General features: G+C 36.6%; 2 protein-coding genes and 1 long non-coding RNA gene across 4 annotated transcripts in view; 1 reads left to right on the top strand and 2 right to left on the bottom strand.

The window, feature by feature from the left end:
- The window catches only part of sdhaf3 (succinate dehydrogenase complex assembly factor 3), a gene marked incomplete at its 5' end in the record, with an annotated part of 30519 nt that extends 30184 nt beyond the window's left edge, over nucleotides 1-335 (bottom strand). The window contains one exon of the mRNA XM_069929735.1: nucleotides 21-335. Coding sequence (XP_069785836.1) covers nucleotides 21-335 — 315 coding nt within the window. The remainder of the gene's footprint in view (nucleotides 1-20) is intronic.
- LOC138751430 (cytoplasmic dynein 1 intermediate chain 1) overlaps nucleotides 107-21989 on the top strand; it is a 245354-nt gene continuing 223471 nt past the window's right edge. The window contains exon 1 of one of the 2 annotated variants that reach the window (XM_069913678.1): nucleotides 107-277. Coding sequence is in view for 1 of the 2 variants with exons in the window: in XM_069913677.1 (XP_069769778.1) it covers nucleotides 403-415 (13 nt within the window). In the remaining variant the exon portion in view is untranslated. The other variant, XM_069913677.1, reaches the window with a different exon arrangement.
- Nucleotides 17687-20277, bottom strand: LOC138753132 (uncharacterized). Its single transcript, XR_011351008.1, has 3 exons — nucleotides 20001-20277; nucleotides 19509-19622; nucleotides 17687-19176 (listed from the first exon to the last, which is right to left on the bottom strand). It is a non-coding gene; the product is annotated as an uncharacterized lncRNA (long non-coding RNA).

The following is a 21989-nucleotide window of genomic DNA, read 5'->3' as shown; positions in this document are numbered from 1 at the left end:
GGCCTGCTACCCCTTCCTACCTGCATGAGCCTCGCCGTCTCCGTGGCTCCGGCCACTGCGTTCCTCCGGAACTCGTCCTTGACGTCCCAGACGCGCGCGTCGTCGGCGCCGCGGCCGCTGGTCGAGCGCGCGCACTCGCGCGCCGTGAGCCCCGGCCAGGGGGCTCCCGCGCAAACGGTCGCTCGTCGGGGCCGGGGTGCACCACGCGAGGACGTCTCCTCCCCCGTTGGTTCCGGGCCGGGGAGTGAGTCATGACAACACACCCCTCCTTCCAAAGGTTTGGCCGGTGCATGTTCACACCCCTCGGTCAGGGTGAAGGCATTTTCGGGGCCAAATCATTTTTATTTTGTCCCCTGATGTCCCTCCGCTGGTAACATTGTTCCAACCTCGGTGAATCTGCTGATGTTGCACGAAGGTCAGAATGACAAATTACATTTCAAACCAAGAATCGACTTTATTCACAAAAGAAAACCCATTCAAAATCTCTTTCAACCCTTCGTTTCCTATCCAGACATCGTTCTTACATTAATTTATATCCCTATCGTTACTCCCCCCTGTTGTAGTTTGAGGGGCTTCCCCAAGTTTCAGTCCCTCAGTGCCCGGTAATGGAAGGACTCTGGTGGTCCGTCCCCACAGCACCCTCACGATGGCTGCACCAAGCCTCCGTGCTCCTGCAGCCCGGAAATATGCCAGTCAGCAGCGTTCTCGCAGCCACATCTGCGTCTGCTGAAAGACCCACAGGTTTTGGGCAGACCATCACTGAGTTGATGACCTTCCAACAGTTCTGGATGTCTGACTCTGTGTGCATCCCCACTGATAAACCCCACTGCTGTTGGGGATAAACCATGACCTTCTCCGCACACTCTTAGCGAATCTTCGTTCTGCAAGGAGATGGGTGACTATCTCGACTCCACCAGTCATTTCAGGGACAACATGCATATACCTGATCTAGTTGTACGGGAAGGATCTGAATGGGAGGGCCCATCTCACTGTCAGCCAGGCCAAGTCCTGATTCTTCTTTGTGAGCACTAGGAATGAGGTCTTCCGCCAGGTGACCTGGATGGTCTGCTCAGGGAATCACCCCACCAATGTCCATTGCTCAGTGTCTGCAGGATGTTCTGTGCAAACCACTGCTTGATGGAAAATCTTTACCACGAAGGACAAGTGGTGTGGCAAAGTCCAGCTGACTGGGAAATTTATGCAGCAAGGGGCCAGAGCCATTCTTTGCAACACCTGGGTCAGGTAGAATCTCAGTGTGGCAATTGGGAGTTGGTGATCCTCCTGACCACTAGAGAGTGTCCGAGACAGATTGTCCTACCTTGGATTGGATGCACAAAATGCATGCATCCTACAAGGTCATGATTATAAAATATAAGTAACACAAAAGAACCCAAGTTTCTTTATCCCAATGTAAGAAACATCAAATAGTACCAGGAGTGTGTATCAGTAGGAGACATGGAAAACGTGAAGCTACCTGATGCTGTAAATTCGACTGGAAATGTTGACCACATGTGTTGGTTGTTCAAACAACGATTTGTGCTGTATCTGCAAACCATTGCACATGATAGCAACCAGATGCACAAAAGATTGCACTGTTACGGTGGTGGGACCTCAAGCACTAGAGGTTTTCAAAACTCTTTTTACTGAGGCAGATGACCAGGGCAAGTTCAATGAGGTTATCAAGATGTTTGATGGACATTGCTCACCAAAGAAAAATGAGAAATGTTCAAAAGGTACATTTCGCTCGCACACTTAGCTGCAGACAGAGAGTTTTAATTTAAAAAATAACAACTTGAAACTGAAGGCAAGAACATGCAATTTTGGTTTGCTGCAAGATTCAATAATCTATGGTCAAATTGTGTTTGGAATTATTGGCAAGAAAGTGTGAGAGAGGTTGTTTTGGGTAAACTTATACCTCTCATTTTGTTCATTTTAGATTGGTCACAGTGTTTGAGCTACCGAAAGAAAACAGACACACACACCGAGAGCAGTTCAGTTTATACAAATGTTTATTACAAATTCAAAAGCTGATTTCAAACTACAATATGCAAGCCCTTCCCAACTATACTTATCAATGCCTGGACTGGTCCCAACTGCTGAAGCAAGGCAACGACTGCACACTTGTAGTAGGTTGCAGGGTGCCAGTAGCAGCTTCTCCACCTCCCCCAACCGGGACTTTGGCTGGATTCTAGAAGTTCTTCTTCTTGCTGAGAGATGTTGCCACCTCTCGGAGAGTCTCAAACTTCAGCAGTGGGACCATGGCTTATATTACCCAAAAACTGCTTACCCAAGCACCTATTCCCAGCACAGCAAGAAAGATAAGCGAGCAAACTAGCATGCTAGGCTTCTATCAATTAACAATTTTCAGCTTATCACTTTGAATACAATGGTTTATTTTACATCAAGGCTAGGCCTCTGACAGTCTGTGACCAAAACAAGCAGGAAGATTAAATGTTCTTGGTACACAGATGTCCTTTCTTCAGATAACTGCATCTCTGGCCCCTCGGTGGAATTTAGCTTATGTCTGCTGATTCTAAAAAACAAGCAGGTTCTCAGCCTTCCAGAAGCAAAGGCTGCAAAAGTAAAAAACACGATTTAAATCTTCCATTACGAGAGATGGTGCTTACCTTAGGTGGAGCTGTGAAGATATGCCACACCAGTGAATTACCTCTGCAGCACATGAAAAAGTTCAGTGAAATTGCAAAGGTCAATGAAAACAAAGGCACAGCCGTAGCCATAGAGTCTAAACATACACGTAAATAGAGAACGAAACATAGGAAACAAAAAAAAAAATCAAAAAAAAAATTCAATTGTAAACGATGTGCACCAAAACAATGCAGAGCCAATGGAAAAATCTGTAACAAGTGCAAAGGACAGAATCACCATTGAAAGGGAAACAAAACAGAAGTGAAAGTGTGCACACTATAGAAGAAACTGCCCTCTGTGATATATTCTTCGTGGGCATGGTAGTGCAGGAAGGTTTCAAATCAACAGACAATGTACAGCAAGCGAGAAGAGAGTTGAGCAGGACAAGTGGATTGCATGCAAATAGAGCAGATATTCCTTTCAAGCTCCACATGGGGACAAAGGCCAATTTGATTTGTGAGTATGACATCAGAGCAATTCAGATAAATCCACACATCCATCCAAATTATGTTCAGCTCAAAGCCTACAATGGACAGCGCATAAACACGAAAGGCACATGTAGACTCAAGGTGAAAGTTATAGGTAAAGAGCGCTACCTTATATTTGCAGTAGTCCCAGATCGACATGACAAACTGCTTGGTGACAAAGCATATAAAAACTTAGGCCTAGTCAAGAGGGTGTACTGCATTAACAGTGCCAATGCACAGCAGAGGAAATACTGGATCAATTTCCAGATATCTTAAAAGGGATTTGGCATTCTACCATCCACCTATAAGATACAATTAAAGGAGGATGCACAGCTAGTAGTGCATGCCCAAAGGTCAGTCCATTGCCACTAAAGCACAAGCTCAAACTAGAACTTGATCAAATGACATCACTAGGGGCCATAAAGAACGTGGAGGAGCCCACAGAATGGGGATTTCAAATGGTGTGTGTCAAAAAGAAGAACGGTGACCTGCGTGTGAGCACGGACCCAAAAGACTTGAATGCCAATATAAAGAGGGAACAATATCAGATTCCAACCAGGGAGGAAATTACAAGTGAGATGGCCAGTGAAGTTTTTCACCAAATTGGATGCATGCCAGGGCTTCTGGCAATTAAAATTGCCTGAACATAGCACAAAATATTGTACTTTCAATACACCATTCTTCTGCTTAAGGATGCCTTTTGGAATTTCCTCAGCTCCTGAAGTGTTCCACAGGAAAATGGAGCACAACATGGAAGACATGTGTACATTAATGACATAGTCCTATGGGGATCCGCAAAAGTGCAACACAACAAAAGGCTCATCAAAGTGCTACATCACATCCAGAAGTATGGATTAAAACAGAGAAAAATGTCAGTTTAGTGTGAAGGAAATCACTTTTAAAAAATTGTGTTATATTTTGTACTTTATTGTGAATGGATAGGCCCTGTATTCCTTTTTTTTAATTTTCAATCAACACAAAGTTACAAAACAAACAAAATCAAAGAAACATTACAGATTATATATATATATATATATGTATACTTTGGCTTGGCTTCGCGGACGAAGATTTATGGAGGGGTAATGTCCACGTCAGCTGCACGCTCGTTTGTGGCTGACAAGTCCGATGCGGGACAGGCAGACACGGTTGCAGTGGTTGCAAGGGAAAATTGGTTGGTTGGGGTTGGGTGTTGGGTTTTTCCTCCTTTGTCTTTTGACAATAAGGTGGGCTCTGCGGTCTTCTTCAAAGGAAGTTGCTGCCCGCCGAGCTGTGAGGCGCCAAGCTGCATGGTTTGAGGCGATATCAGCCCACTGGCGGTGGTCAATGTGGCAGGCACAAAGAGCTTTCTTTAGTCCTTGTACCTCTTCTTTGGTGCACCTCTGTCTCGGTGGCCAGTGGAGAGCTCGCCATATAACACGATCTTGGGAAGGCGATGGTCCTCCATTCTGGAGATGTGACCTACCCAGCACAGTTTGATCTTCAGCAGCATGGATTCGATGCTGTCAGCCTCTGCCATCTCGAGTACTTCGATGTTGGAGATGAAGTCGCTCCAATGAATGTTGAGGATGGAGCGGAGACAACGCTGGTGGAAGCATTATAGGAGCCGTAGGTGATGCCGGTAAAGGACCCATGATTCGGAGCCAAACAGGAGTGTGGGTATGACAACGGCTCTGTATACGCTAATATTTGTATATATATTTATAATACCAAAACTGAACTACATGTTGATATACAAAGAAGGAAGAAGCAACACATTATCAAATTCTGCACTGTTGTTTATAAATCCAAAATTACACACTGTGCCGATCTTTCAAAGAAAAGTAGAAAACAGAAAAAAAGAAATAAGAAAAAGAGAAAGACCCCCTTCTTCCCCAAAGGAAAAGGAAAAAAGAAAAAGCAATTTTCCCATATAATGTGACAAAAATCATGTTTTCCAAAAGCATTAATTACATACAAATGAAACATTGGGTGATTCATTCAGAGGTTACTTCCTCCCTGAAGGGATAAATGTCTTGACATAGACAACACTAGGGATATAGAAGATAGTGGTGCTGGAGACTGGAGGGGGGAATCATCAAAGGTTAACCCCTGTATATCTTAAATGCATGTTTCATATTCTTAAAAAGGCATGTTGAAATAATTTATAAGGTTGTAAGTAATCTTCTCCTGGGGAACACAACTATGCATTTCTGACTTTCACCAATACAGACTCAGTTGGGAATCACATTTCCAAGTAATGGCTATGCATTTCCTTGCCACCACTAAACCAAGTTTAACAAATTTCAATTGCTATTTTGATAGCATCCTTTTAGGTTTTATATCTGCTGATTTTCCTAATAAAAACAATTCTGGTTTCTGGGGGTATCGAATTCTGCTAATTTGTTCCAGGAGATTCCCCAAATCTTCCCAGAAGGATCTCACCTTAGGGCATGACCAAAACAAAAAGGTCCCTATATCTTGACCATATTGAAAACATAAAATTGGATTATTTGGATTTCAATTTATTTAATTTTTGCAGTGTAAGGTAAAATGAATGCAAAAAACTATATTGCACCAGCCTATACCTTACATTAATTGTATTGCTCATGCTGTCCAGAAAAATGGATAAATTTCTATAACCAAATCTGATTCCCATCTCTCTCCTTCTTGACTTATCTAGCCCTTGTTTAGGGGCTTCCGCCTGAAGAAATATATTTTTGATATAAATTTCTTTGTGAACCCCTTTCAGTCTCTATTTCAGTACATTGTGGTAAGGTCAGTGCTGGACCTAATTTGTCCCTTAAATAAGATCTTAATTAGCAGAAAAAGGATGTATTTAAAACTCCAATTCCAGGTTTGTCCAAAAGTCATAAAATGTCCCTGCTCAAAATATTCCTCAATACATTTGATCCCACTCTGAGACCAAGTTTCTATCAATTGTTAATGGAATTAATTTATTTTGAGCTGGGGGTGTTTTGGATGAGAGGCCTCCCCAACACCAATTTGACCATTTATTCCAAATTATAATAATATGATTTAGTAAGGGAGCTTCCTTAGGAACCAAATAGTAATTTAGAATTCTATTTGCTTATAATATTTTCTGCTAGCTTCTCAACAACCTTATGCAGTTCCAATTTTACCCAAGATGTCTCTTCTGTCAAAGAGGGAGGTGACAAACTTCATTTTGGTTGCTTTAATACTCCCTGTTCATAATTCCAGATTAATTTATTGATAGAGACACTGGGAAATTTACCCCTCCACAGAAACTTCCTAATATATTTAAATTCTGAAAGAATCGTTGTGGTACTAAAACAGACAGGTTTTGGAAAAGATATTGTAATTTAGGCAATATATTCATTTTTATACTATTGGAAGAGTTATCCATTTATTTAAATCATCTTCAGTTTTCCGAAGCAAAGGAAGATAATCACAGAAATCATCTTTCTGTGAGGTAAGCTGTTGGAGGCAGGTGTGGAGCCAGACAAAAGTAAGGTGAACTCAATTCTAGAGATTCCTAGACCCACTGACAGAGGCTTTCTAAAAATATTTTAATTTTTTTCCATAATTAATAATTAGTGTTTCATTTAAATGTTTAAGTTTATGAAATTACAATGATTACATGATGGTTTTTTAAAACCCCATCCTTACACTCCTGTCTTTCCCTCTCGTACTAAAACTATACAAAAAATATAAATGAGATATATAGTTATAGAAAGTAGAGGAAAAAAAAAGAAAGAAGCAAATTGTTTCCTGGATTGCTCCAATGATCGGTTCACACACTGGGATCCCACAGTCTTTATATGGTAATTTTAGGGAAGAAAATTAACACAGGTCTCAAGAGGCTGGAAGTACATTTTTACATATTTACCCATAAACTTTGCATATACAGGGTCCAAATTTTCAAAAAGGTAATGTATTTATTTCTTAAATTGTATGTAATTTTCTCCAAAGAAATACAACTTTGAATTTCTGAATTCCATCTCTCCATACCTAAATATGCATCTGATTTCCAACCCACTGCAAGATACTTCCTTGCCACCGCTAATGCTATTTTGACAAATTTTGTTTGGTACATTGATAATTTCAACTTGGGTCTTGTTCCTTTTAAATTTCCCAATAAATATGTCTGGGTATAGTGGAAATATTGTACCTGTAATTTGCTCTAAAAAATTTCCTGTCCACCCAAAAAGGCCTTGCTTTAGAACATGACCACGTTTTTAAATTTTTTTTTTATTTTTCACACTATAAACCATATTGATCAAGATACATATATTTTCCTTTTCAAATATATAGTGTCATTTTCTCCCCCCCTTCCCTCCTCCCCTCCCTCCCTCCCTCACCTCCCCTCCCACTTATTTAAAGTTCAGAATCTAAGATACATTAAACCTGTTAAACAATGTTGTCACTCAATAAAAATAAACAAGAAATTCCACTGAGTCAGTTCTTTTCATTATCTACTCCTTCTGTCATTTTAGGTGGTAAATGTCCATGGTAGGTTTTCTCTATTGTGTTTCATGTATGGCTCCCATATTTGTTCAAATATTGTAATGTTATTTTTAAATTGTATGTTATTTTTTCTAATGGAATACATTTATTCATTTCTATATACAATTGTTGTATTCTCAAATTATCTTCTAATTTCCAGGTTGACATAATACATTTTTTTGCTACAGCCAGGGCTATCATAACAAATCTTTTTTGTGCTCCATCCAAATCAAGTCCAAATTCTTTGCTTTTTATATTACTTAGGAGGAAGATCTCTGGGTTTTTTGGTATATTGCTTTTTGTGATTTTATTTAGTATCTGGTTTAGATCTTCCCAAAATTTTTTCACTTTCTCACATGTCCAGATTGCATGAATTGTTGTTCCCATTTCCTTTTTACAGCGAAAACATCTGTCTGATACTGTTGGATCCCATTTATTTAACTTTTGAGGTGTAATGTATAACCTGTGTATCCAGTTATATTGTATCATACGTAACCTTGTGTTTATTGTATTTCTCATGGTTCCGGAGCATAGTTTCTCCCATGTTTCATTCTTTATCTTTATGGTTAGATCTTGATCCCATTTTTGTTTGGTTTTACCATTTGTTTCCTCATTCTCCTTTTCTTGTAGTTTAATATACATGTTTGTAATAAATTTTTTGATTATCATTGTATCTGTAATCACATATTCAAAATTACTTCCTTCTGGTAACCTCAGACTGTTTCCCAATTTGTCCTTCAAGCAGGATTTCAGTTGGTAGTATGCCAACCTTGTATCGTCAGTTATATTATATTTATCCTTCAATTGTTCAAAGGATAATAGTTTATTTCCTGAAAAAAAATTCTCTATTCTTTTGATTCCTTTTTTCTCCCATTCTCTAAAGGAAAGGTTATCTATTGTAAAAGGGATTAGCTAATTTTGCGTCAGTATTAGTTTTGGTAGTTGGTAATTTGTTTTAATCCTTTCTACATGAATCTTCTTCCAAATGTTGAGCAGATGATGCAATACCGGAGAATTTCTACGTAGTACCAATTTTTCATCCCATTTATATAATATATGTTCAGGTATCTTCTCCCCTATTTTATCTAGTTCTAATCTAGTCCAATCTGGCTTTTCCCTTGTTTGATAGAAATCTGATAGGTATCTTAATTGTGCGGCTTTATAATAATTTTTAAAGTTTGGTAGTTGTAAGCCTCCTTGTTTATACCATTCTGTTAATTTATCCAGTGCTATCCTCGGTTTCCCCCCTTTCCATAAAAATTTCTTTATTATTTTCTTTGAATCCTTGAAAAATTTCTCTGTTAATTGTATTGGTAATGTCTGAAATAAATATTGTATCCTTGGGAAAATGTTCATTTTAATACAGTTTATCCTTCCTATCAGTGTTAGTGGTAAATCTTTCCAATACTCTAAGTCATCTTGTAATTTTTTCATTAGTGGATAATTGAGTTTATATAGATGGCTGAGGTTTTTATTTATTTGTATACCTAGATATCGCATTGCTTGCGTTTGCCATCTGAATGGTGATTCTTTCTTAAATTTTGAGAAATCCGCATTATTCATTGGCATTTCTTCACTTTTATTTGCGTTAATCTTATACACTGACACTTCTCCATATTCCTTCAATTTCCTATGTAATTCTTTTATTGATATTTCTGGTTCTACTAAGTATATTATAACATCATCTGCAAATAGACTGATTTTATATTCCTTGTCTTTTATTTTTATCCCTTTTATTTTATTTTCTGTTCTTATCAGTTCTGCCAGTGGTTCTATGGCTAATGCGAACAATAAAGGAGATAGTGGGCATCCCTGCCTTGTTGATCTGCTTAAGTTAACTTGTTTTGATATATATCCATTTACTGTCACTTTCGCCAATGGCCCCTTATATAATGCTTTAATCCAATTAATATATTTCTCTGGTAAGCTGAATTTTTGTAGTACTTTGAATAAATAATTCCATTCTACTCTGTCAAAGGCCTTCTCTGCGTCTAAAGCAACCGCTACTGTTGGAGTTTTATTTCCTTCTACTGCATGAATTAAGTTAACAAATTTACAGATATTGTCTGTTGTTCGTCTTTTTTTAATAAATCCAGTTTGGTCTAGATTTATTTTTGGTACATAGTCGGCTAATCTGTTTGCTAATAGTTTAGCTATTATCTTGTAATCTGTGTTAAGTAAAGATATTGGTCTATATGATGCTGATATAAGTGGATCTTTCCCTGTCTTTGGTATTACTGTAATTATTGCTGTTTTACATGACTCTGGTAAGCTTTGTGTTTTATCAATCTGGTTGATTACTTCCAGAAGGGGAGGAATTAATAAATCTTTAAATGTTTTATAGAATTCTATTGGGAATCTATCCTCTCCAGGTGTTTTATTGTTCGGTAGTTTTTTTTATTATCTCTTGTATTTCTTCTATTTCAAATGGTTTTGTAAATTTATTTTGTTTCTCTGTTTGTAATTTCGGTAGTTCAATTTTAGTTAAAAATTCATCTATTTTATCTTCTTTCCCTTCGTTTTCAGTTTGGTATAGTTGTTTGTAGAATTCTCTAAAGTTTTCATTAATCTCCGTTGGATTATATGTGATTTGCTTGTCTTTTTCCTTAATGCCAATACCATTCTCTTAGTTTGTTCTGTCTTAAGCTGCCACGCTAGAATTTTGTGCATTTTTTTCTCCTAGTTCATAATATTTCTGTTTTGTCTTCATTATGTTCTTTTCCACTTATATGTTTGTAGTGTTTCATATTTTATTTTTTTATCTGCCAATTCTCTTCTTTTAGTTGTGTCATCCTTCATTGCTAATTCTTTTTCTATATTTGCTATTTCCCTTTCCAACTGTTCTGTTTCTTGGTTGTAGTCCTTCTTCATCTTGGTTACATAACTTATTATTTGCCCTCTGATGAATGCTTTCATTGCGTCCCATAGTATAAACTTATCTTCCGTATTTATTTCAAAGTACATTTTAATTTGTCGTTCAATGAATTCTCTAAAATCCTGCCTTTTAAGTAGCATGGAGTTTAATCTCCATCTATACATTCTTGGTGGGATGTCCTCTAACTCTATTGTCAATAACAGGGGTGAGTGGTCTGATAATAGTCTAGCTTTATATTCCATTTTCCTAACTCTCTCTTGCATGTGAGCTGTTAACAGGAATAGGTCTATTCTTGAGTATGTTTTATGTCTGCCCGAATAATATGAATATTCCTTTTCCTTTGGGTGTCGTTTCCTCCATATATCCAAAAGTTGCATTTCTTGCATCGATTTAATTATAAATTTGGTTACTTTGTTCTTTCTATTATTTTTTTTCCCAGTTTTATCCATGTTTGAATCCAAATTAAGATTGAAATCCCCTCCTATTAGTATGTTCCCTTGCATATCTGCTATCTTCAAAAAGATATCTTGCATAAATTTTTGATCTTCTTCATTAGGTGAATATACATTGAGTAAATTCCAAAACTCCGAATATATCTGACATTTTATCATTACATATCTCCCTGCTGGATCTATTATTTCCTCTTCTATTTTGATTGGTATATGTTTACTGATTAATATAGCTACTCCTCTAGCTTCTGAATTATATGATGCTGCTGTTACATGTCCTATCCAATCTCTCTTTAATTTCTTATGTTCCACTTCGGTTAAGTGTGTCTCTTGTATGAATGCTATATCAATTTTTTCTTTTTTCAATAAATTTAACAGTTTCTTCCTTTTGATTTGGTTATGTATTCCATTAATATTTAAAGTCATATAATTCAACATAGCCATCTTATACTTTGTTTATCTTTCCTTTCCGTTTCCTCATCATCACCTTTCTTTCTTATCCATTTCTGTTTTCTTTTTTTAAGCACATTATAAGACAACATTTCTAAAACATAAAATATTTCCATTACTCTCCTATCTAAAAATCCTTTAACCCCATTATCCCCTCCCCTTCCCGAGTTGCCCCCTGTCCCCTGTCAGGCAACCACATCTCCCCTCTCCATTTGGATTTGCGAAATCACTCGCAAACGTCAACTGATTTCGCAGTGACCGTAATTCTTCCCCACCCAGCCCCCCCAGAAAAGATTTTCATCTTCATATATAACAAAGGTCACTCTCTTAATTCCCTCCTTACTTCCTCTCTTCCCTTACTTTCCTTTATTCTTATCTATACTCTATACATTTTCTTTTAAATATACATACACATATGTACACATATATACATACACACACACACACATATATATGTATATATATATGTATATATATATATATACGTATATATATATGTATATATATACACACACACACACACATATATATATATACACACACATATATATACCCATATACACACATACATATAGTTTGTGGTCATTTTTGCTCTCATTACATGTCTTCATCTCTCTGTCTGTTTTGTAGTTGTTCTGCAAATTTTTGTGCTTCCTCTGGATCCGAGAATAGTCTGTTTTGCTGCCCTGGAATAACCATTTTAAGTACCGCTGGGTACTGTAGCATAAATTTATATCCTTTTTTCCATAGGATCACTTTTGCCATATTAAACTCCTTCCTCTTCTTCAGGAGTTCAAAACTTATATCTGGATAGAAAAAAATTATTTTGACCTTGGTATTCCAGTGGCTTTTTGTCTTCTCTTATTTTCTTCATTGCTTTCTCCAATATATTTTCTCTTGTTGTATATCTTAGGAATTTTACTAAAATGGATCTTGGTTTTTGTTGTGGTTGTGGTTTAGTGGCTAATGTTCTATGTGCCCTTTCTATTTCCATTTCTTCCTGTAATTCTGGTCTTCCTAGGACCCTGGGGATCCACTCTTTTATAAATTCTCTCATATTCTTGCCTTCTTCATCTTCCTTAAGGCCCCTATCTTTATATTATTTCTTCTATTATAATTTTCCATTACATCTATCTTCTGAGCTAACAGCTCTTGTGTCTCTAACTTTTTTATTAGATTCTTCTAATTTCTTTTTTTAAGTGATTTACTTCCATTTCTATGGCTGTTTCTCGTTCTTCCACCTTGTCCACTCTTTTTCCTATATCTGACATGAACATCTCTAATCTATTCATTTTTTCTTCTGTACTTTTTATTCTTCTTTTATTTCACTAAATTCTTGTGATTGCCATTCTTTTATTAATTCCATGTATTCTTTAAAAAAATATATCCATGTACTTGCCCTTCCCTTCTTCTTCCATTTCTCTGTGTTCTTCCTCTTCTTCTTCCTCTGCGTTGATCATCTGTTGTTTCTTTGATTTCCTTTTACTCTCTTCTTTCTTGTTTACATTGTTTTCTATGTTCTCCTCTTGTTGCTGTGTTGTGGCTGTCAATTTCAGCTGTGGAGATCGACTCCTCAGCTGGTCCCCCCTACCGTCAGTGTTTTTTTTGTCTTGCGCATCGCGCATGCGCGAGGAGTCGCACATGCGCGGTTGCGCACTTTTGCTTGGCTCCACGAGCCATTTTTGTAGTTCCGAGCTCGGGACTTCGACTGACCTGAGGGAGCAGGCTTCTCTCTCCACAGCGGGCCTCCTCGGACAGGTAAGGCCTTCACCTTCTTCCGATGTCTTTTCTTCTTCTTCCCGTTGCTTTCGACTTTTCTTTCTTCATTGCCATTTTCTTCCCACCTTTACTTTTACTTTATTTTAATTTTCGTGTTTGTGCCTTTGTGTTTTCTCTGTTTTTTTTTTAAAAACTTTTCCGGAGAGGGCTGGAGTTCCCCGACCGGCCATTACTCCATCACGTGACTCCTCAGAACATGACCACGTTGAATGTAAAAAAACGTTCCTGTCTCTTCACCGCATCTAGAACATTTATCTGATAGGTCTGATTTCATTCTGTTCAATTTTTGCTGTGTTAAATAGAATTGATGCAGGTAATTATATCGAACTTATATTTATAATGTTTATCATACAATCTTGACAAAGATCTGACCATCTTTTCTCATCAATTGTGATATGTAAATTGTAAGGTCTGCTTTGTTCATGAATGAGTGAGTCAGACACCAGACTGAGTCGAAATCATGGTTCTTTGTTCTTTATTACCGGATTGTAACACTTGCAACTAACTGATATAGGAACTAACACTGTTAGTTGCAAGTGTTACAATCCGGTAATAAAGAACAAAGAACCTTGATTTCGACTCAGTCTGGTGTCTGACTCACTCATTCATGAACAAAGCAGACCTAACAAGATCTACCTCCCATTTATGTCTAGATTTATGGACTCCCTGTTTAGTAGTATCTGTTTGTAATAAAAGGTAAAATGCAGAACTAAATTTCTTAGAATTACCTCTCCTGATAAGAGTTTCCAGCTTACTACAAGTCAGTAAAAACATTGTTGGACCTAAGTTTTCCTGCAAATATAATTTCAGTTGAAGATTCCATATTTACTTCCTTAATTGTTGAAATGACATCAATTGTCATTATTCATAACAATTTTCAATATTTTTAAGAAGTAAATCACAAAATTCTGTAGACACCATGGTTGAAGTAAAAACACAAGATGCTAGAGAAACTCGGCAGGTCAAAGAGTGTCCTTTATGTTGCAAAGGTAAAAATAGATAATTGACTTTTTGGTCTTGAGCCCTTCATCAAAGTATCAATGCCTTTGTGAAACCAAATATTTAAAAATTGATTATCTTTAGTAAAAGATGTAAGATTATTCTGTATCTTAGATGATATACTTCCTTTTGTTCCAATTTTGTTATTTATCTTATTCCAGTTAGTGATCAAATGTTTCAACAATGGTGCTTCTTTCATGCTGGTTATTAACTTTGAATCCCATTTATATATGCATTGCTCTGCTAATTTCTCTCCTATTTTGTCCAACTCTATTTTGACCCACACTGGTTTTTCCTGATTCCTCAAAAAAAAGAAATCTCATTTGAACCACTTGCTAATATTTCTTAAAGTTATGAAGCTGTAAACCTCCCGATTCATAATTCCATGTTAATCTTTCTATAGAACCTCTTCACATTTTACATTTTCAAAGAAATTTCTTTACACGTTTATTAATTCTTGAAAAACACTTTTGTGTTAAGGTTTGAAATAGATATTGTATTCATGGAAAAATATTCATCTTACCCTTCCTATTAATGTTATTGACAAGGTCATCCATTTCATTAAATCTTCAACTTTTTTAATAGTGATAAATAATTCAGTTTATATAGATTGCTTAAATTATTATGTATCTGAATCCCTAAATATTTGATCACCTCTTTTGGCTATTTAAATTGAGTATTTGTTCAACAATGGCTATAATCTCCTTGTGTAAAGGGCATAATTTCACTTTTGTCCCAATTTATTTTATAACCAGAAATCTTACCATATTCTTTCAAATTTAGATATAGTTTCAGTAAGGAATTCTCAGGTTCAGTCAGATATATTAAAACATCATCTGCAAATAAACTAATTTTATACTCTTCCTGACCAACCTTGAACCCCTTAATTTCTAAGTCACTCCTAATTACCTCTACGAGTGGCTCTATAGCTAAAATAAACAGAGTTGCAGATAAGGGACAACTTTGTCTGCTAGATTTTGCGAATGGACCACATTTGCCCATTAGTTATTACTTTTGCTTTAGGGTTGTTATATAATGCCTTAATTCAGTTTATAGAAGTTTGAACAAACCTAAATTTATCTAGCACTTTGAATAAGAAGTCCCACTCCAGTCTATCAAACTTTTTTTTCTGCATCTAGAGCCACTGCTACACTCAGATATTTCCTTCTTTGTGCTAAGTGTACAATACTAACTGGCCTAGTTACATTGTCAATTGTCTCTTTCATGAATCCTGTCTGATCCAAGTTTACAGGTAATCCACGACTTCCAACCTGTACGAGTTAGGTCCACCTGCACATACAACCAAATTTTAAAAAAACCTTTATTAAAACTACTGTACAAGTACATATTTTGTATTAAAAGTACTGTACGCAGTGGTCCCTGGTCTCCACAGCAGCCCTGAAGTCACCACACTCCACAGCAGCCCAACGTCTGAGTCCAATGACTATATTATATACCAGAAATTCAAATGGGTATGGGGAGTATCTTTATTGAAGATAAATTTTGGCAAGAATTTTGTAACAAGTCTATACAATGAGGGTTTTAAAGTTATCAATAATTATTGCTGTTAAAAATGAATCTGGAAGAGTACGAGTTGTTGATCCTTGATCTAACATTTCCATAAAAATAAGTATCAATACATCTTTAAATTCTTTGCAAAGTTCAGATGAGAAGCCATCTTCCCCCGGGACTTGTTACTTTATAGTGACCTCATTGCCTCCTTCACTTCTAATTGTGTAAAATGTGCACTCAATTCTATTTGTTCTTCCATATTCAATCTAGGAACATACATTCCAGATAAATATGTCTGTTCTATTATCGTCTTTTAAGGAGTAGGAACTGTATAATTTCGAATAAAAATTCTTAAAAGATTCATTTATTACTCAAGGTTTATAACTGTTGACATTCAAGTTATTTTTAGTTGCATTAATCTTTCTTGAAGCCTGTTCTGATTTCAATTGGGAATCAAGTACTTTGTGTGTTCATTCACCTAACGCATACCTTTGTTTAATTCTTGCAATTACTTTTTCTGTTCTATAGTTTGTAATATATTATGTTGACATTTTTTTGTTAATTAGTTGCCTATGTTTATCTTCAGAACTTCATTTCTGAATATCTTTTTCCAATACCATTATTTCTTGCTCCAATTGATCTACCTCTTTCATATAGTCCTTAATTTTAGAGGTGAAACATGATTTATCCTCTCAAATACATTTTTAAAGCATCTCATTACAAATTTATCATTCACCAAATTTGTTTGTATCACAAAATAGCTGAATTTGTCTTCTAATTAAAAAAAAAAATCACAAAAGTTTTTTTCTTTTTAATAACATTGAATTCAACCTCCATCTATAAACTGATTTTTCTTGATCAGGTATTACAATAGTTATTAACAAGGACCAATGGTCAAATAAAATTCTTGTTTTACATTCAACATCTAATATCCTGTTTTGTATTTGTGCAGTTATTAAAAATAGATCAATTCTGCAATAAGAATCATGTTTATTTGAATAAAAAGAATAGTCTATCTCTGGGATGGATTCTCCTCCATGTATCTATTAAGTTCAAGTCTCTCATTAATACCAATGTAGATTTTGCTGCTTTGGTTCTTGCTACTTCTCTTGTAGATCTATCCAAGATTGGGTCTGGACAGAAATTAAAGTCATCTCCTAGTAAAATATTCTCACATACCTCTGCTAAATTCAAAAAAGTTTCTTGAATAAATCTCTCATTATCTATGTTTGGTGTATACAGGTTCACAAGAGTGCATAATTGGAATAAGTAAATAATTAAATGGGAGCAAGGAACCCTGTATTATCTATAATGCCTTTGAATCAAAACGGACTTCCCATTTACAATGAATAATCAACTTTTGAATATTTAGTTTTCTAAGAATTAGAAATATGGAAGATTGTTATGAAGGTGAAATTTTAATGCAATTTGAACAATAAAAAAATAAATATAGGATATGAAAGTAATACAATTTTTTGTTATCATCAAATAAATGCATATTTACAAGATAAACTGTTACTACCTAAAAGTAGTGAAAGGGAAACCTTGATTTGTAATAGTTCTGTTAAGAAATTTATCTCAGCTACATTATACATTACATTATTGTAATACATTATTGTAAAAGGGAACTCAAAAGCAGGGAATTTATAGATCTAGACAGAGATTGAGAACAGATTTAAATACAGGTTAGGGTTAGGATCCTTTATCCGGAACCCTTGGGGGACAGTGTTCCAAATTTTGGATTTTTTCCTGATTTCAGAAAGCCAGATTTAAGCCCACACGAATTGTGCTGCCATTCTCCCCCCTCGTCCGCCCGATGCACTTCCATGCTCCCCCCCTCCCGTCCGACTCATGCTGCCATTCTCCCCTCTCGTCACTGCCGGTCACTCATTCCCCCTAACTCATGCTGCCGGTCTCTTGCCCCCCACCCAACTCGCGCTGCTGGTCTCTTGCCCCCCTGACTCCTGCTGCCAGTCTTTTGCCCTTGCCCCGACTCGTGCTGGCAGTCACTCCCCTCGCCCCCCCACCGACTCGCACTGCTGTCTCTCTCCCCACTTGCTGGATTTTGGAGTTTTCTGGATTTTAGATGTCCAGATAAAGGATAGTGTACCTGTATTATTATTGAGGTGAAAAATTGGTTGAAAGTGTCAAGATTGTATGATAAATACAATAAATGTTAGATATAGATTGGTTTAATATAATTTTTTTTTACATCAACTATATCTTATGCCACAGAAATTAAACAGATTGAAGTCAAATCTTTCAGGTTAATGTTTTAGGTGTAGCCAAGGGATTGGTTTTTTCATTTTTTTTTTTTACATTCCACACGGTCATTTCCAAAATTGAGACCATTTTGTGTAGAATTAGAAACTTTTTTGTTACAAGTCACAGGAATTAAATTTACACAGGATCAAATGTTGTATTCACTGGGTAATATATCAGGGATAAGACCAAAACTGAAACTGAATTTATATCAAAAAGAATTTCTAAAAATTGCATTAGCAGTTGCAAGAAAATGTGTAGCAGTGACATGGAAATTGGATTCTCATTTGGGTTTGGAAGGATGGCATCTGGAAATTCATAGTTGTAGACCTCTTGAGAAGATTATATATAACTTAAGAAATAAATTATACATTTTTTGAAAAGTTGGTGTCCATATTTACATATTGTAGGTATAAATCTATAAATGGGTTTCCCTAAACCTCATGAAACATCGTTAACTCCTTGGAATAAATAAACAAATAAAACAAAGGTTAGAATCGAGTGAAAGGTAGTGATCGCTCAACAACTAGGTTTGCTTCTTTTTCTTTTTTTTTACTAATTGTATTTCTTTCTTTTCTATCCTTATTGGGGTTATTATTTGTGAGGCGGGGATTGGGTGGAGTTTTTATTTTCTATTTTTTTTGGGGGGGGTTTAATAAACCCATCATGTATAATGGAATTGATATGACTATACAATTATTATATTTTGACATCAAAATATGTATGGAACATTTAAATACAATTTTCAAAAGTCCATAATTCTGAAAATATTTGACAATGTACCATCATACATCTCCAAGCAGGATCTGTTACTGTGTAGCTTTGTCAGGGTGGATCACCTGTCCCAGGGCAGACGACTTGGTTGGCTATTGCTTTGGAAAGGATTTTGTAGTCAAGGTTTAACAATGACGTGTCTCCAATTCATGATATACTCCTTCTCTCCCTTTTATAATGCCATTCCTTATGGCATTATGTCTTCCTACCCATAATCCCCTATGCAGCTGGAACTGTTATGGGAAACAGCCATTCCAGCTGCATGGGGGATTATGGGTAGGAGAAGCATAGCATTGTAAACCCAGCAGGTCCAGGCCCACCCAATCCCATGTAACTCAGCTGGTAAGCCTGAAGGAACAGGTGGAATAGTCAGCTCCCTCAGGGTTGTTGGTTGGTCCAGGCTCTCCCGCTTGCTCTCATTGAAGACTTCTGTGACAGAGGACAGGATGCTTTTGGAGGCCGTTCTATATGTAATCTTCGTGTTGTACAGTTTTGGGATCTGTTCAAAGTTCATATTTATTGTCAGCGTACATTTATGACATCACATACAACCCTGAGATTCTTTTTTCTGCAGGCCAATCAGAATTTCCACTTAACAGTAATGGAAAAAAAACTATACTTAAGAAAACATATATACAAAAGAGAGAAATGTAAGAAATGTAAAGAAACTGACTCTGCAATACAGAAAAAATATTCAGCAATAAATAACGTGCAAAGTAAAAGACCTTAAATGAGCAGCTGATTGAGTTTGTTGTTTAGGAGACTGATGATAGAGGGGTAGCAACTCTTGCTACCTGGTGGTTTGAATTTTGTGGTACCTCTAGGTCTTACCTGATGACCGAGGTGAGATCAGAGCATTTTCTGATGATGATCCTCTGTATACCCATCTGAAAGGATGTGGCTGAGTCATTTGCTTCCTTAAGGATGAAGATCACAGAGTTCTCTCTGTTAACATTTCAGAAGAAGAAACGTGAGCATGTCTCATCCTGCTGGAAGATGACCAACTTCTTGTTCTTGTTACGAACTGTGTGTAGTGAGCAGCAATGAACCAGACAATGCTCAATTTTAAAACACTAATTTTATTTCTTACTCTTAAACTATAGTCTTAACTCTTAAGCTATCTTTAACACTAAATCTATCCCCAACTATGTGCAGGCGTGCGTGTGCGTCTGTGTGGTAATACATTACAGTCCAGCCCAAAATGTAGTTACGTCAAAGTTCATTCTTTCAAATTCAGTGTTGAAGTGTAGGCCTTTGAAATTTGATGCCCAGAATTAATGTGGAACTGATAAAAGACTGGAGTTGTTGCTGCTACAGACTCACTAATTCTCCTTGCTCGGCCTTTGAAGAAATGTCCATCCACACGAGCTGTGATCACAACACTCCTGGTCCTTTTGTAGGCAAGACTTGAACTGGGCAGCCTCTATGAAGCTTCCAAGACCCTGGCTTGAGTCTCTCCAAGTAATTTAACACTTAAAATGAAGCTGTCTCTCCAAGTGACCTCCTCTGTTAGTCAAAATCAAAATTAAGCACTTTGCTTCCCATAAAGTCCCTCCTGGCACAGATCAATCTATTGAAAAGGCCCAATCATTCACAGAGCATGCTTTGCTCTGAATTCCACAAAAATGGCTGGTAACAAGATCTGCTTTAGCAGTTTCTTCAGCATTCAGAATGATTCTCCCTTTGCAAAACCATAATGTCTTTGAAAATGTATCAAGTTCTGGAACAGACTGTGACAAACCTTCCCTCAGTTCTTCCAATGTATCGAATTATTGCTGAGCTGTGACTTGTGTGAAAATTTAAATGTGACCATTCAGTCCCTGTCTATGCTATCCCTTTCAATGATAATCCCATTTTACTACAGAGAAGAGGTGGAAAATCTCGTAAAATGGTGCAAGAGTAACAACAATCTCAACATAGATAACATGAAGGAGATGATCATGGACTTCAGGAGGACCATCAATAACTCGGTAGTGGAGAGAATGGAGAGCATCAAACTACTTGGATTTCACTTAACTTATGACCTATCGTGGACACTCAACATGTCCTCTCTTATCATGAAGGTGCAAGAGCAAATGTACTTCCTGAGAAGACTGAAGCGGGCAAGGGTACTGACCACCATCATGTCAATCTTTCTCCAGAGCTCTATCGAGAACATTCTGGCCGGCTGCATCACTGTGTGGTTTGGGTACTGCAGAGAAATGGATCAGAGGTCAATCCACAGACAGGGCCGGTGCTAGGAATTGCAGGGCCCAATTAGAAAATTGATAGCAGGGCCTCTACAAAAGTCGAAATTGATGTTTTATATTTCGTGTAGTATGTCAGTCTTAGCCAAAAAGCATTAAATGTTTGATATACTAAATAGTGAAAGACAATATGAAAGTTTTAATTTTTTAATACAAGTTAAGACAATTACAGACATACTGTTTATGCACAGGTTTTTTTTTTGCAAAATCTTTCAAAATAATTTCAAAGTCAAGGGTTTTAGTAATGTCATTTTCTATGGATAGCATCACCAAATTGTTTAGTCTCTCTTGTGAAATTGTTGACTGTAAGTATGTTTTAATCAGTTTTAGTTTTGAAAAACTTATTTTGCCCGATACGACTGTTACGGGATTGTTAAGTAAATCCTCAAAGCAATAAAAACATTAGGAAATGCTGTGAATCGATTGTTTACTACCAGGTATTCAAACAGAGCTTGAGGCTTAACGACACTGAAGGGAAGAAAAGTTTTCAGAGCTTCAAGTTCTTCGACCAACAGATAACCATCTACGTCTTTAGTTGTTTCAGTAACTACCCCTCCATCAGTGCTCTGTTTTAGTATGGTGTCAGTTAGAGCTGCTTCAAGGTCTGCTGTGTGTTTCCTTATTTCTGCCTTTTGTAAGCTCTGAAAGTCATTTAAAAATCCAAATAATTTTACATGGCTTTTAAGCTGCTTAAATCTAGACTCTAAAGATTGAATAGCTTTGTCTAGGACTAAACTGAAGCACTGAACTCTGTATGCTTCTTTTAGATCATCTAAAGCTTGATCTTTTGCCTCATATGAAAACATTCTCTTCCTTCTACGTAGTTTTTTTCTCTTGAAATTGTCTAAACTCCAATCGTAATTCAACAGCTTCAGCCAATTCATTTGCACCTATTAGGACATAATTAAAACCGCCCTCTCTATAAATTCTTAGCCATGATAATAGTTTTTCAAATGACTCCATGCCTTCATCAATGTCCTTTGTTTCACCTTGTAGTTCCTTGCTTACATAGTTAACTTTAAAAAATACTTCATGCCAAAATATCAAAGAAACTAAAAATTTGTAG

This window comes from Narcine bancroftii, chromosome 1 (assembly GCF_036971445.1).
Source record: "Narcine bancroftii isolate sNarBan1 chromosome 1, sNarBan1.hap1, whole genome shotgun sequence".
Classification (NCBI taxonomy): domain Eukaryota; kingdom Metazoa; phylum Chordata; class Chondrichthyes; order Torpediniformes; family Narcinidae; genus Narcine; species Narcine bancroftii.
This window is presented reverse-complemented; position numbering and strand designations above follow the sequence as displayed.